General features: G+C 23.6%; 1 protein-coding gene across 4 annotated transcripts; it reads right to left on the bottom strand.

Annotated features, from left to right (window-relative positions):
- Positions 1–6,404: 6,404 nt before the first annotated feature.
- LOC145834401 (4-galactosyl-N-acetylglucosaminide 3-alpha-L-fucosyltransferase FUT5-like) lies at positions 6,405–16,369 on the bottom strand. Of its 4 annotated transcripts, none has more exons than XM_082941822.1 (5): positions 16,173–16,369; positions 14,487–14,585; positions 11,313–11,386; positions 8,240–8,356; positions 6,405–7,995 (listed from the first exon to the last, which is right to left on the bottom strand). In XM_082941822.1, the coding sequence occupies exons 1-5, from the start codon at positions 16,239–16,241 to the stop codon at positions 7,260–7,262; spliced, it is 1,095 nt and encodes a 364-aa protein (XP_082797948.1). In that variant the 5' UTR covers positions 16,242–16,369; the 3' UTR covers positions 6,405–7,259. The 4 variants fall into 4 exon arrangements, with proteins under 4 accessions (XP_082797948.1, XP_082797950.1, XP_082797949.1 ...); XM_082941824.1 differs by having other exon boundaries at positions 11,313–11,378; positions 16,173–16,310; XM_082941823.1 differs by having other exon boundaries at positions 14,492–14,585; positions 16,173–16,310.
- Positions 16,370–17,392: the final 1,023 nt, after the last annotated feature.

Genomic DNA, 17,392 nt, shown 5'->3' with positions numbered 1-17,392 from the left:
AAATTTAAACCTAACCAAAACATTAAAGATAATATTTTTTACCTTGGATGCAGCACTTTTAGATTGGAGATTAAAAAATTAGTAGTGTGAATGTTTCTGTTTTGTTTTATATAAAATTTTAGTCTAAAACATTGTTTTATTTAAAATGCAGTTTTTTCAGTTGTGTTTTTCTAAGGAAAGAAATTTTAAGTTATTCTAAAGTTTTTGTTTTAAATTTGTTAAATGTTTGTGTTAGTTTTTATACTTTTTCTTCAATCCAGTGTTTTTTAAAATTTAATGAATAACTTATTGATCTGCTCTAAAAGCTAAAAATATAATTTACACTTAATATATATGTAAAAAAAAAACAATTTTGTAAACATAGTTGTTTTTGCTGGTGGGTAATAGTTTCTAATATACTAAAATTAAAAAACAACAATTGTCTTTATATTTTACACATACTTTTTAAGTTTTTAAATGTGCAATTTTCTTTTCACTGTTGATTGAACTCAAAAATCTAGATGTTTTTAATTTCAGCTTGTCCTTAAACTTTTGTTATAGTAATTTTTAGAATCGTAAAAAAGTATTGCTAATTTTTTTTAGCTTTTTGTAACTATTTAGTTCAATTTAAAAGTAATTTTAACTAGTATTTTTGTATGTATAATGGCCAATAGTATGAAATATAATGTATCTAGTTTTTTAAGATAGTTTTAAAACAAGCTTTTGAGTTAGTAATTTGAAAACTTATTTGTATTTTTATTTTACTTGTCAATCGTTGTTTTAAATTGGAATTTACTCATAAAAGGCTTTACTTTTGTTTTAAATTCTATTTGCACATGATAAACTACAAAAAGGTAAAGAAATACTGAATTATTATTCAGATTAGCTTTAGCTAATTGTTTTATTTAAATTCATACTTTATAAAAATATCATAAATCATGTTTTTGTGCACTTTAGTGGGCATAGATATTGTTTTTATGTGTACAGAAAACTTATTATGTACTCGCTTTGTATTTAAGCTTAACCTATTGACTATTTTTTAGGATAAAAACATTAACTTACAGTGTCTTAAATATCAAAATAATTAGTTATTTCACACCAAAACTAACTTTTGTTAAAATAAGTACTATTTTAATTGAATAGTAAGGAGATAAGTTAAAACTTAGTTATATTTTGTGCAAAGTTTTATAAAATTTAGGGGGCCACTTGGTTTTTTTTTGTTTAATAAGACTAGTTTTAAAATGTTAGCGAAACTTGTAACCCTAGAATCTAAGCATTTTTATAAAAGTTTGGCTAGCTTTAAACCTTAAAGTCTAACAGTAGTTCTTTTAATAATTTTTTTAATGTTTTTTAGTAATTTAATTTTATAATCTGCATATACTAACCTTTTATTTTTTTTTATTAGGACAGCTCAAGGCACTTAATAAGGAGCAATACAAATAATTTTCATATACAAAAATAGGTATAAACTGACATCTGTTTGATATAAAATAAAAAGGTAAACTTATTATAATTTATTAAGTTTAACCTTTTTTTTTTTTAAACATTTGTTTATATTACTTTAATTAAATTTCTAGAGCTCCTTTGATTTAAAGTCCTTATTTTCTACTATAGTTTTCGTTTGTAACAACTCTTAATAAAAAGTGATAAGACAAAAATTTATTTCAAATTTTCGTTTATAAGTAGGTATCCCGCTAAACAAAAAAAAATCTCTAAAAGTTTCTTGAAAAACTAAATTTTATAAAAATCTGAGAATAGACTGAACAAAACTTAATTAAAAAACTTATAATCCATGTTGTTTTTTCCCGGAGTCACAACATTTTCTAACGCTTTTTGCTATTAAAATTATATGTGATTTTAAACAAATTCTGGAGACACTGCTTTGAGCCACCAAATACAACTTATAAAAGTTTTTATCTGTAAAGTAGCTATTAGCAGGGTTGTCATAATCCCAAACAATTGTATTTGGTATAAATAAAAATCTTGTTTTTTTTGTTATCTTAAAGTTAAACTATAATTTCATTTTTTTATTATAAACAAATTGCGAAAACAAAGCTTTTTATCACGGCTTGAGTTAAGATAGCCTTAGTTATATTGCCGTGCTTTGAAAAAAAAAACTTCTAGTTTTGAAGTTTTTGTTTATATTTATTTTGTTTGAAAAGTTTAAACAAATCTATTCTTATAACCTTCTACCTAAGCGATCAATGATTTGAAAACAAGTTGAATCCGGCCGTGTCCTACTTTCTGGATATGTTTGGTGTGTAAGTACAAAAAAATGTCTAAAATATTTTTAAAACCTTTAAAAGTATTATGTAAAAATATCACTTCAAAAAAAGTTCCAAATTGAGACTTTTACAAATCCTTTTTTACTTTATTGTACTAAAAATAAAAATATCTTAAGCGTGTATTTCACTTAAGCTTAGTTTTAGTTTATGTCTATGTTTACTGTAAGTTTAAGGTATTAATTATTTTTGTTATTTTTTATGATTACTAATATCCTTAAAACATTGAAATACAAGCTCTTTAGGAAAAAAAGCTTTATAATAAGATCATCAAATTCATAGTAGTTAATAAAAAAATAACCTTTTATCAAAACTAAAAAAAATATAAGAACTAGAGTAGTAGTTGACATAATTAGTTATTTTATTTTTTTTTTACATTGGTAGTTTTTATATTCAAAGGAGTAAAGGTTTTTTGATGTGGGATATAAACACAAAGTGCGTATTTTTTAGCTCAATAAAACCTAATGAATTAATTGAAACTGATTCTGAGGCAATTAAGTAGTTTTAGTTTAGTTTGAATTTCTTTACAAACTCTCAAGGTTGTTTTAAAGACTTCAAAATCAATTCTTCTTTATTATGACTTTGTTAAGTATTCAGGCTTAAATAACTTTTTTTTCAAGTATTTTTTTTTAAATTACTTTTAACTTTATCATTAACTCAGGCTGACATAGGCTAGTGTGGTGTAACTCAGGCTAGTTTAATTTTTCTTAAGAATTTGAGTTGTCCGTAAATAGTCGTGCACTCTTAATTTTAAGTGCTTTATTTATTGGTCAAATTTTTTTATATATTATAACTTTGTTAATTACGTACAAATTATTTAAAAAGTGATAAGAATAAAATACTAAAATAGTTCTAATATGCTATACTTCATATATTGTAGTATTAAATGTACTATAAATTTTATAACTTGACTAACGTTTTTAAATGTATTTTAATACTTTTAATATCGGAAAACCACATAGTTTTCAGGGAATAAAACAAATTTAAATATTTTTTTATATACTATACAATTAAAATATTTCAATAATAAAGTTTACTTAAAAATGAACTTGAAATTATTTTATGCTGTATTAACCTTGAGAATGTTTTAAGCACCCTATTTATACTAAATATATTGTACAACAACTAAATATAAATACTTTTAGTGGTCGGGTCATCATTGCCAATTAACTTTGTTCATGTTTATATTCTAAATTGACACTATAAGTTTCCATTTAACAATGAATGTTCTGAAAAATCTTGTTCAAGAAAACTTGCTCTGTACAATCTTATAAATTATAATAATACAATTAGTTTTATAAACTAGATTTATATACTTCTATAGTGAAAGGTCACGTATATAAACTTTGAACTTAATAAAGTGAAATAATAAATAATATTATAAAGTTTAAATAACTAAATACAGACTACAACTAAAAAGGAATAATATTAATTTATAAACGCTTTAATGGTTGCTTTTTTATTTAAAGCAGTTTAAGTTTTGGTTTTTGGATTTCGACAAGTATAAATATTAAATTATAAAGATTACTGCATGCATCGTGTACAAATCTAAATCTTGTTATAATTTTATTCAATCTTTTGATAAGGACGTTAAGTTTAATACCGAAAGGCTTTTAGTTTGAATAAAATTAGTTTAAGCATAAGTATTTTTCCTTATGCATTTAAAGTTGCAATTAGATTACTGATGTTTATACTTACTTTTTGTAAGAAAGTTAGGTTTTAGTTTTAGAAGATTATGAATATTAAACAAGTAGAACTTACAATAAAAATAGCATCTAAAAAATTAAAAAGTAACTTATTTAGAAAGGTAACTTTATAATATATATTTATAGTACATGAAAATTAGGATCATATAAATCTAAAAGCTTGGTACTTTTAGTTCCGTTCAAATACGTTTGTACATGAAAAACTAAGCCTTGGTTTTTCCATCATAAACTAATTCTACTGCATAAATTATAGCTTTTTAAAAATGACTTTAAAATAACTAAAGTTTTTTTTTGTGTGTGTCAGAGTTACCAGAATGCTAATGTTGATATGTTAAACGTTTGTTTTAACTTTTGTTACTTTTTACTGATTGAAATCTTGCAACTATAGTGTGTGTGTACTTCCTTTTTTTCTTTAATCCTAAATACTGAAGAGAAATAAGCAGATAATATTGTAGTGAATATAGGCGTAATAACACGAGGTACTCTTTAAAATAATAACTAAAATATCTATAAACAATCAAAAAATAAATTTTCATTAAATATAGATAAAGTAAAAAGATAACACAACAGTATTATTTTATTAAACAAATTAAACGTTTAATAAACGTAATCTCAAACAAGAATACAATAGGGTCTGAAACACAAGTTTATTTTTTGCATGAATAACTAAGGCTTTAGGCTTAAAACGTAGATTACCTTGAAATTTTTATATTTCGAGCTTATGATATTAGTTTAAAACTTTCACTTAGTTACCAAAGCAGTCTAAATTATTAACTAATGTTGATCTACTGTTAATTTACTATAAACTGATTTCTGCAACTCCTCTAACCTCCCTTCATTTTTCAATATGATTTAATTCAGTAAGTTTTTTGATAAAGCTTGATAAAAATTACAAATATTTATGAATTGAGTTTTAATCATAAAGGATTAAAAAAGACAATTGTTTAAAAAAAAATATAAAATTACGATTTGGTATAAACATTTAAAACGTCTAGTTTACTAAAAAAACTTTTTCTGTATACATAAATTGGGCTAAAACGAATTTAATATCCATAATGTGTAGTTTAAAAATGTTTTCAACTTGCATTTCAACAAAAAAGTTCACATTCTTAAAGGTAATGGAACATTCATGGTTTTAACAGGTCACTAAGCAACCCTAATATACAATCTACAAGGACGTTCTCTTTTCAAATAAAAATGATACGACATCTTTACGTTTAATCTCTTACTGTGGTAAAAACAAGCCGAAAAACTTTATTTGGATTAATTGCCTGTCTGAAATTAAACTGCGATTGGCTAAAACTTAATCGACAACAACTATCGTGACAGTACCTTTTAGAATAAAAAACTTTTAAATTTAATGTGAGCTGAAAACTTTTCTCATCTACATATTACTATTACTAGTACTTTATCGTGTCTGAGATTGACTGTGTCCTGGACTGATTCAAGCATTTTTATATAAATGTTGTTTAGTACTTTATCGAACACAATAAAAAAATCAACACTCAAAAATATGGATAAAAGACATCATGTATAAAAATATTTTTCTGAAATGGAAAAAAATCGATTACAAATAAAATAAACGGATTTAAATACTTAATCATACCAAACTAATCATAACCGATAAAAAAAACAATAAGTCGAGTTAGTACAAATAGGTTATAAAATCATTGTGGTATAAATTTAAGAAAAAATTCAGTGTTATTTTGTACCAAAGTTGTAGTATTTCTTCTATTAAGAAGAAACATACATTTATACGTGAACAAGAAAGAATACAATGTAAAAAACTAATAACAAAGTATTTTTTATTTATATTACAGATTTCTCAGTTTATATTAGTACTAGATTAATATTTACCAAAACTTAAGGTAACTTCTGTAATTAATTTTTTTTTGATAATTTACTAAAGAAATACTGCTTTCTTTTCACTGCGTAAGTTTATTTTAGAGCGTTTATAAAATTTATACTTTGAGTTTCATTAAACTTTTTCTGTCTAGTTTATAAGTTTTAATAAAAAAAAAAGTCATGTTAAAGAAAATATATTAGTCTTTAAGAAAAATTATTAATACCGAAAGGAAATTATATAACATATAAAAAATGTTATGGAAATCAATACTAATCATTAACAAAATCTGCCAGCTAAAATAACTTTAAAGGTTTTTTCAGATAACTTTTTGTTATAATTTCTGAACGTTTACTAGAAAAGTCACCATTAGATTGCGAACAAAACTTTGAAAAAATAAAAATAGTTAAAGTAAGAAATTTGAAACTGCGAAAAAAAAGTATACTACCGTTGATATCTTAAAGTAGTTTAAAAGTCTGGAAAAAAGTGTATAACAATATACAATTAGTGAACTAAATATATTTAAAAGTAATTAAATAAAATTTCTTTTAAAACTCATAAAATTATGATTAAATATAATATGTAAAAGTCATGTCTACTATATTTCAAAATACTACATAAAATTAGTAAGTTTAACTTAAATCATTGTTACTATTTTTAATGTAAAGCTTCCGAATAATAAAAAAAATAAACATTACTTGGAATAAAATCTAAGGCTACTTATACTAAGCAGTTTACTAATATTTTAAGGCAACTTGAGGCTTTCATTTATGAACAAGTTGTTATATATCTTTAGAAAATATAATAAATGCGAAAAGGACTATATTAAAAAAGTTGTACAAAATGCATTAAATTAATATGACTTGACACACAAACCTGTACGAACACCAATTAGTACATCTTAACATAAGAACTTCATAAATAGAAATTCTAAAATTTTTTGGTAGGTGTCAAATTATGCAAGAAGGGACACTTTTGCACAAATTGCTCTTGCAGGAAGACACTTTTCCAGGAAGGGTCAATTTTACACAAAAATACTTTTGCACGGGTTGATTTATTTTTTATTTCTTATGTTTATTTTTTTACTATAACTGTTACCCCTAACCCTTACCTACGGTCGGTAACTTTCTTTTGTTAACTTCTAACTATCACTGTCATCTCTAACCCTTAACCTTGATCGGTAACTTTGTTTTTTTTTTATTGTTTGTTTTTATTCTTTTTGTTTTTATTTTTTCTTTTTATCAATATCTATGTTACCCCTAACCCTTACCATTTGTCAGTATTTTCTTTAATTGAATTTTATTTATTTAATTTATATTTTTATTATCTTCTGCAATGTGACCCTTCGTGCAAAAGTGACGCTTTGTGAAAAAGTGCCTTCGTGCATATTTGACCCATATCCAAAATGTTTAAATTACTTAATGATAATACTAATTTGAAAACATAGTTTTAAATTTCGGTAGTTGTGTTATAGCACTCTAAATTTTCGTTTTCAAAAATCCAACTATATATTGATTTAATGATTTTTCTTTTCAAATTAAAAGTTTTATGTTTTTTCAAAGCTATGCAAAGCTTACAATTACCATCTAAATGTTGATTACCGTGTATGTGTTCAGGTTTTAAAAGCCTCCATTTGAAATATTCAACGTAAGCAGTCTGATTTCTGTCTAGATAATTAAGATACTCAGCTAGTTCTGTAATGTTGTCTTTGTAGTCGTCAAAGAATATAAAGCTATGCTTCGGTAAAACTGCTTCATAGTCTGATTTTTTCGGACCCCAGACAATAGGCACAGAACCAGCTAAAAACGAATTAGTATACAATTTTTCGGTGATGTAGTCTGAGCAATGATGGCTATTTTCAAATGCAAGGTAAAACTTATACTTTGAGATAAAGTTGATTTGATCAGTGAGTTTGTTTCCATTTAATGTTATAGGAATGCTTTTGTTAAAACATTTACCTCTTCCATCTACTTTAATTGCATTCTTCATGAGTCTATTAAATAATTTAAGTCTCTTTTTTGCTCCAGCAGTTTTGCCACAGTTAGATACTATCCATGTTACTAAACCTGACTTTTTACTGATTGTCTCTTTTATGCCAACATCTTCAGTATCTTTAAATTGTTGTTTAAGCTTTGAATAAATACTAAATGCTGTGGAATAAGGCTGATATATGTCTGAGTTACGTCTGTGATAATTAAAAAAAAAACGTTTAACTTAATAAAAAGTTTTTCGAACTAGTACTAATGCTTCCACTATACGTATTTACACTTTTTATTAAAAAAGAAAGATTAAAAAGTATTGTTTTGAAAATTTTTATTTAAATGATAATAACAAAGAAAAGTTGTCTAATATCAAAAATAAAAGTTAAGAGTTTATACAATTTTGAAAAAATGTCTCGTTCCTATTTATAAAAAAACTACTTTTCGAACCTATATGTCATACTTAAGTTGTAGAAGTTTTGATATATATTCCAATCTTCTTTATTTTTACTGAGTATAAACTCTGGACTTTCCATTGAAAAATAAACATAAAGCTGGTTGTAATTCCTTTGAAATATAAAGTGTTAAAAGTGTTTTTTAAAGTTTCTATTGTATGGTATATTGGAAAGGGCTCTAACAAAAGTTCTCCAAAAATTTGCTTGTTAATAATCATAATACGAACTTTAAATCATAAAAATTCGTTTTATTGAAAGATAGATTTTTATTTATGAATAATCTATTTTTAAATACTTAACTGTGAAGTATTTGTAAACGATTCTATGTGGTTTTTTGTAAATTTACCAAACAAAAAAGCTAACAAAACTTTTTTGTTTATTCCGTGCTTTTTTTTAACTTTAAATCTATATTTCTTTAAGTTTTTTACCAATAAACTGTTCGTACTATTTGTTAAAATTCTTACTGTTCACTTTATGAATAAGTTTATTAAATATAACTATTACTTACTGAAAACATATTTTAGTAGAATTAGGTTTTGTTGTACTTAAGTTTCAAAGAGATAAACTTAGCCATTTTCAAAAAAATCATTTATATTATATTTTTTCACTTAGCATTTAAAAAGGGATATAACTATAATTTTTCGTAAATATATAATACTTTACTAAGTATAAATGTTTCAAAGCTTAAATACATTTGAAGTTGTTTTTATACACTTTGTAAATAAATACTAAATGTTTACATGACATATTTTATTAAAAAATTTATTGATTCAAAAAAGTTATCGTGTTTCTCCCTATCGTTATGAGACTGTTATAATACTGTTGGTTCAAGAGGACAAGTTTTATTTACTTAAAAGTATATATAATTTCAATTATAATGTAAGAACATTTTTTTAGGAAAGCAATAACTAGATTACCAAACAAACTCAATTTGTAAAACAAGTATACAGTAGTTTAAATACTAGGTATTTAAGCTTGGTAGCTGTCTAAATTGCACGAGGGGATAAAATTGCACGAATATACTTTTTCACAAAGATAAAATTGCACAAAGATAAAATTGCACTAAGATACTTTTGCACAAAGGGTCATTTTTGCGCGAAAAAACTTTTGCACGAGCAGACTATTTTGAACGGTTTTTTTTTTTTTTATTAGTTTATTTTTTTTTTACTATCTCTGTTACCCCTGACCCTTATCCTCAGTCGGTAAGATTTTGTTTTAAAATTTTTTATTTCAAGTTATCTATTTTTTACTGTCACTTTACCCCTAACCCTTACCATCGGTCAGTAGCTTTTTTTTTATAATTAATTATTTTTTATTTTATTTATACTATCACTGTTACCCCTAAAACTAACCCTCTGTCAGTAACTTTTCTTTTTCTTTTTTTTGATAAATTATTTTATAGTATTTTTTTCTGTTTCATTTTATTTTTTATTTTTTTACTCACGTGCAAAAATGTAACTCGTGCAAAATTGACCCTTGGTGCAAAATCGTCTTCGTGCAATTTTGTGACCTCGTGCAAATTTGGCTTCGTGCAATTCATTAACCTCGTGGATTTTTGTCTTCGTGCAATTTAGACCCGTTCCCATTTAAGCCTTGGATGCTGACAAAAAAAAATTTTTGTGTCAAATCTTAATACATAATTGACGTAAACCTTTTTTTTTGCTAAACGTCATTTTGTTTTCGGTTTAGTCTAAACATTAAAGCAAGCAAGGTTACTTAGTTTCTACAACTTAAAAATTTAATTTGTTAGACAAAAAAAGTAAGCGAAAATACTTCTACTTATAGTTATAAGTTTTTGTTAAATTAGTCTTTTAGCTGATAGTTTACTATTTCATACTTCATATATGTTGTTAACTCTAGAAAAAAATTTAAAACTACAACTCAGTGAAACAAATCAATTGTAATTATAAAGCAATTTTGTGTAATTGTAAAACATTTCTTCAAACTCGCTCAAGCTTAAAACTAGACCTGTAGATTTTTTAAAAATTATTTTAATTAAAAATGAGTTGGTTAATAAATGCCTTTTAAAATTCAAAATTTTGTTGAGTAGTAATAAGCAAAAAAAGTTTTCTTTAATTTTTTTTAAAGTCTTAACAACACTTATTATAATCATATTCTCTCTTATCTAATAATACATCAAACAGTTTTTCAATGCAGAATATTTAGATTGCATAACTTTCTGTTAATGAACCATAAAAATATGTTAAGATTTTAAAGTTCCTTTTTTAATTTAAAAGTCCGATTAAAAAACTAAAGTAACAGTTTTTCTTGCTATTTATATTTAATTAGTTTGTTAAACAATATTTAGATCTGTATAATATATAACTAAATAATTTTAGAAAGTTATTATGTTTGTTGTAACATTACATACATGTCTAATGACAACAATAAAAAAAGCTTTACTTAGTAGCTTTAAAAAAATTAGACTTTTAAAAGTTATAAATTAATTGAATTATAAAATAACTAAATTAAATAATAACTTCTGAGAAAAATTAATTTGTAGTAATTAATTATAGCTTTTAGACCGTTAAACTTTTGTTGATTAGAGTTGTTATTACTAAAGTTATTAATATAACTTTTTTACAAGTAAACTTTAATTAACAACATTAGTCTTATATAACTACAACCCTGGGTTAAAAAATAGAGAATTCAAGATATTTATTAAACGTTTCTTAGTTTTAACTTTTGATATGTAATGCTCGATCGACTTTTTCTAATCAATAGGATTAACGATTGCAGTTTAAATACAACATATTCAATATTTTTAAACATACTACTACCATCATAAACACCACATATATTTAGTATTTTATTACATTATATTAGATTATGTATTGTATAAAAACAAAGCATCTAATCTTATACGGAAAAAAAAAATGTTTAAATACAGCTAAAAACAAAGAGCATGTCTTTCAAGATTTTTCTAAATAGTTAATTTGAAAATAAAACAAAAAAAGATTACCAACAGCTGTTTTCAATGTTTTATTAAATAATGTTACATATTTTCTTTTCATGCTTTATTAAGGTCAAAATAACGATACCAAAAAAATATTTTTGAACACAATTACCTTGTATGTGGTAAGTCTTTAGAATTTGTTTCCCAAAAATGAAATATCACAGATTTTGTTGAACTCCTGTTTATCTAAAATTAGTTTAGTTTAACTTAAAAACAAAATAAGAAAATTACTAAAAATAAGTATACTTACTCTATTTAAAATCTAGTTAAAATTTTTGAAAACTTTTAGTAATGGTGCTATTTTAACTCTTAAAAAAAAACTTATTTCTACGTTAAAACTTTTGTTTTACTTTTACTAACAAAATAAATCTTTTAAAACTACACTGTGCATTATATATTTAATTTTTTTGAGGTTTGATTTACTCCAAACTGTTTGCACTTAAACTAGTAAAATTATTCTTTATTAAAGTATAATTTTTTTATTTAATAAACAAAACTTCCTAGTTCATAAAGATTAACAAAATGTTAAACTTTTTGTGTAAAACATTAGTGAATTATAGGAACTGCTAACTGAAATTGTTATAAATACAGTATTCAAGAAATAACTATAAATGTGCAAGGTTGAAACTTATTTTTAAGTTTCAGTTATTTGTTATGATAGTTAAAGTATAATTCAAATTTACGTACATCTGAACAAAAACTTTTTTTGTTTGCTTAAAAATGATTATATATTATAAAAAAACTTTGTCATATAACTGATAAAATTCGATACACTATCTTGGGTAAACAATATCATAAACTGTTTGTATATTTCTCATTTTTATTTTTAAAATTTTGCTTAGTATTTTACAAGTAATTTTTTTTTGGAAATGAGTAAGACTCTCGTATAAATATTGGTAAGTTTGCTGTTACTACAACTAGACCAGTACTACTTAAAAAGAAAATATATATTATGCTAAATGTTATATAAAGTACTTAAATTGTACGAGTTGTTTTTTGAAAAATATTTTTCTTCGAACATTTATGATGCTCATTTCGGCATGGTCAACTTTTATGTTTACAGTAATAATAATAACTTGTTTTAATTATTTGAAACCGTAAAAGCTATATATAAAGTATTTGTGAAATTTTTTGTATTTAATCAATAAAACTTTCAATGTAGGTTAGATGTGATTTTAATTGATATATATTTCTTTATTTTTATATCATATTACAATATCAATTATATATTACTATAACAAATAAAATTTTTTGAAGGTTTATATAAAAGTTCTCATTTATAAAAAAAACACATAAAAGCTTTATGAATTTAAAAAAGTACAAAATTTTAAATATATATTTTTCAACCGCTTTAATATTATATGGGGTAAACAATTATTGGATGACAAAAATAAACGTGGGTAGAAAATTTATGTACAAAAACAAAGACTATAGACAGCGCATATGATATAAAGTTAAAAAGAATAAAGATGATTTAAGTGACAAACAAAACTACTTAACTAAGCTCTTTTTTATTACTTCGTCGGCTTTTTTGGTGTATTTTAAAGTTGCTTCTCTATTTTACAAAGTCATTGCTGTTGAGAAAACGAAAACTACCGCGATCATATGTTAATTTTTCCAACTGGTTGATTATATTATGTAAAATATTAAGGTCGTGATGCAAATTTCTTTTTATCGTAGCTTAGGGTGACATTTGCTAAAGTTTAAAATGCTTGACAGTAGAACTTTTGGGATGTACTTGTCGCTAATTCTTGATACATGATTTAGCTAGCAAATCAAGTATGAAAATAAGTAAACAAAATAGTTATAGTAACATAAAATAAAAAAACGTTTATTTTTTGACTTATAGTATTTTCAATAACAACTCAAGGTTATTAGCTTAATGTCATTTTAAAATAAATAAATAAAAACCAGTTTTTAAATTAAAACAAAAACATAGAATTAAGTACATCATGCTGAAAGTAGAATACCAATTTTAGGTTTTACGGGTAACTCTAAAGGTAAAAATTTTCTTAGTGATAACAACTACAGTGCGTTTGTTTTTAAGATACGAAATATTCAAAAAAAAAAAAGCTACCTCGACTTGTACTTTTAAATTAAAAAAAAAGTTAATGTTTAATTGACCACTGTAACTTACAACTTTTGTTTTTACTTAAACTTATGTTTTATTACTTTTAACTACTGTTGACTTTGTTGGTCTTTGTTGACTTATAGAATATTTCATACATGCTTCTTTGCTTAGTTTTTGTGATATTAAAAAATTTGCTGAATTTCATGATTCTTGCTTACAGTATTTAGCTCAATTACCTCTCAGATTCAAGTATTGTTACTTAGACACGTCAACTTTTTGTTTGAACATATTAACTTTTTACATTTTTTTGTGTATGACAGTAGCACAAAGTCTTAAATAACTTTTTATATGATCTTAAACCGCTAAATGTAAGCTATTTTCCAGCCAAACCTAAACAGGTGTACAAAAAGATTATTAAAAGTTTCTGGACACTTATGTTTATTTTAAAAGGCTGTGAAAAAGTTTATTGCAATCTTTATTCTTGTACGATAAAAACATAATCTAAATATATTTTTAATAAAATTAGGAAACAAAAATAGTCTTGACCTTTTTAAGAAAATTGTTAGGATTTTGGGAGTATTCAATGTAGTATAGAGTATTTGTTTACTAAACGATTCAAGCAGTACTTAGTTATCTTTTTCTTAAACTTTGTCAAAAAATTTGCGGTTGAAACAAAAATACTTTTTGTTTATAGATAATGTTTTTGTAACTTGTTGCATAAGTTGATCTTAATCAGATAAATAAAAGTTTTAATGTAAGTACAAAATTTATAGCCATTAACTATTTAGTAAAACTTATTAAAATGCCAAATTTTATTACTACCCACTAACCAGAACAGATTTGTAATAGTTTAAAGTAAAAGTTTATTTCTTTTTAGTTTCTCGTTTGATTGTACTAAGCTTGTGTTAAAGTTTTTAGAAAAGCTTAACTTAAAATTTTAAAATGGAAAAAGATATTGATTAAGGGATTAAAAATTTCCGGTTTACTGCACAGTTGTTCTACGAATTCTCTAAACATATAAAAATTAGCTATTTTAAGTGCTCCATAGCTAAGTTAGTTACAGGTCAAAGTTAACGAATTATAAAACTTTTGGTTAATAATTTCAACTAATGTTATAGTTTAGTTAATTTATTTCTTAACCCTGTTATATATATTTTATATACTCAAGTTTTTCATTATAAATCATCGTGTTTTCAAAATATAAAACTAAATAACCATACTCCTGTTATCAGTAACTGCACAACCTCCGCACTTATCTGAAAGCTTGTAATTTCTACCATGGCCCCACGGTTTGTTCCAGTACAGAATTGTTACCTGAATTGTTTGGTATTTTAATAAAAATTGAAAGTTCAAAAAAAAAATCTTATTTTATTTTGAACTATTAGTTGCGATAATTTCCAAATTAAGTTTCTAAAATATACAGATTTTTGTGTATAACGTTTTTAATTTACTTCATTATTCAGACTTGAGATGTTAAAACAAACACAAGTTGAAAGATTTTGTTATTTGGTAACAAGAGGTAAAATAATCAAACGACCATAACATTTTTTCTTACTTTTTGATAAACTACTTAACAAACTAATTCTATTAATTACCTAAATAACTTCACGTAATTATACTATTTTACTATTAAAATGTGTCATAGTTAAAAAATAGAGTTATAAAAAAGTATATGTAGTACTCAAAGACCAAAACAATCATTTATCAAATATTTATTTATCAAATAAATATTAATTAACAAATCAATTATTATTAAATTTAAAAAAAAGAAATAAAAAGAATTTATTTACTGTAAATGTTAAAAAAAACTTAATTTTTATTTATTCAGATAAAACCAATATTGCCTTTATCTATAAAGCATACAAATACTTATCAGTATATTACTAGAATTTAAAAACTGTTTTAGAAATAAACATTGTTCTTTGTTTACTAATGGTAATTAGTTATTTAAACAAGAAAATTTATAAACACCTAAATTTTTTGTTTTTTCAATTAAAACTTAAAGATAATTTCCTTATTTCTTACTATTAAAATTATTTTTTTTAATGTAAAAATATAAACAACTAGTCTTAATTAATGTTATGCAACGAACTAGTTTATAGTTAAAACTAGAGTTACTAACAAAAACTAGTTATTACCTGAAACTCAAATACTAAAATATGAATTTATAGTTTAATTTAGATTAGTACGACAACTTTATGTTATAGAAAATTTTTAACATTTATTACTTTGATAGCATTTTTTGTATCTAAGCTTAAATAAGTATATAGTTAACTTACAAAACAAAATATATATAAATTTAGTTGAAATTTTTAATATTAAGTAATTTAAAAACTATGAAAATTATTTTAAAACTTTACTATTATTTTGTGAAACATAATTTTTGATAGTTCAATAATAACCTTTAATTTTACGGTTGAACAAAATCGATAATAACTTAGGATATTGTGATCTTATTTTTAGTTTCCTTACTTTATTTAAAATGAAAAAATATATATAAATTATTTCTATATATTTAAAAAAAAGTTTATCAACTTTAGTAAGCGAAAACGACTTCTTTAATTTCATAACTGCAATTATAAACATTAAAAGCTATACGTAACAATTAAAACAAAACTCAAACTTCATAAATTATTATAAAACTTAAACTTGCCGTTTGAAGTTTATAACAAATTGTTACATATAACTTTTTTTAATTTCAGTCATATTTTATTTTAATCATCTAACTTTTAAAAACTAAAAGAACCTTATCTAGTCTTAGTAATATTTTTGAACTAAAGCTGTGAAAAAAATGTTTAACGATACTTTTCTTTATATAATTTTTGCAAACGAAACTTGTTTTTGTCTTTACCATTTATAATATGTATTTTTTAGATAGAAATACTTAATAAAAAAGCAAACTTCTTTATTTTCTTCTTTTGATTCGACTGCAGTCGTACTAATTTTGTCTTTTTCGGTTGTTTCTATCATATAACGTTTAATTGTTCTACTTTCTACTTTTTCAAATTTTGTTGATATTTTAGATAAGCTAATCTCTCCATACTCCTGAAAGTAAGCGAAAATAAAAACTGTAACAGCGACCAGAAACAATGTATGGTACTTTGTGACCATACTGAAGGAAAACGTTGATTACATGACTAAAATGTATCGCTTAGTTTGAGTTTTTAATTTTTCTGTCTGAAAATAGACGCAAGACGCCTTCACGTGGTAAAAAAAATAAATTGCGATTTTAGTTTCAAAACTGTATTGTTTACAGATACTGTTTTAGTTTTTCAACATAAACAAATTATAAAATAAGAATATCAAAATGTTCTAAACTTTTAAAAAGTTGAGCAACTGTTGAAATTTTGTTAAAGACAGTATTTAGAAACGTTTTATCTTTTAAAACTAATTTGTCATTTAAGAATAACTTATTATGTTTTGTGTTTTCATATTAGTTTTTACTGAACTAAAAATTAAAGATAAACTTCTAATATTAAATGAAATATAAAAATTGACATTATAAGACATTGTTGCACAACTAAAATCTATTACAAGGATTTGAAAATAGTTCAATTAACTTAGAAATAACGTTTTTGCTTACTACCAAATATCCTTAAGATAATTTTCTGTTTTCACAGTTAGATCTAAATTGGACTGTACGACTATCAACAAAAACAATAAATTTAACATTCTTGAACTTTTTTTGTCCTCATTAGGGACTCATCATCAGACATAGTCACGGAAATACGCTGTTTTAGTTAAACTAAATGTTCAGGTAACTAAGTTAAAATTTACTACAACTTTTTTTGTTTGTGTAAACTCTTTAAACCAAGATTCAGTAAAAAAACCCACTTGTTCTAAGCAGTTAAATTTAAAAATGAAAATATATCAACTGATAAAAAATATTATTCCGTTATTTTTCTACTGTTTATAGGCTTAAAAAAAACCGTTGAGATAAAATTTGTTTCGATATTTATAGAATTTAGATATAATTAACACTTATTTCAAATTTATTAATTTTTTTAAACTTTTATTTCCAGCATTTTACTGTTTTAGTTTGTTTAACTTATAAAATACATTTTTGTCCCAGCTTTGATTTGCATTAAAAATTAAATATTGTAAAAATGGTACTTTTAATA

This window comes from Thalia democratica, chromosome 4, assembly GCF_965202585.1.
Source record: "Thalia democratica chromosome 4, ktThaDemo2.hap1.1, whole genome shotgun sequence".
NCBI lineage: Eukaryota > Metazoa > Chordata > Thaliacea > Salpida > Salpidae > Thalia > Thalia democratica.
This window is presented reverse-complemented; position numbering and strand designations above follow the sequence as displayed.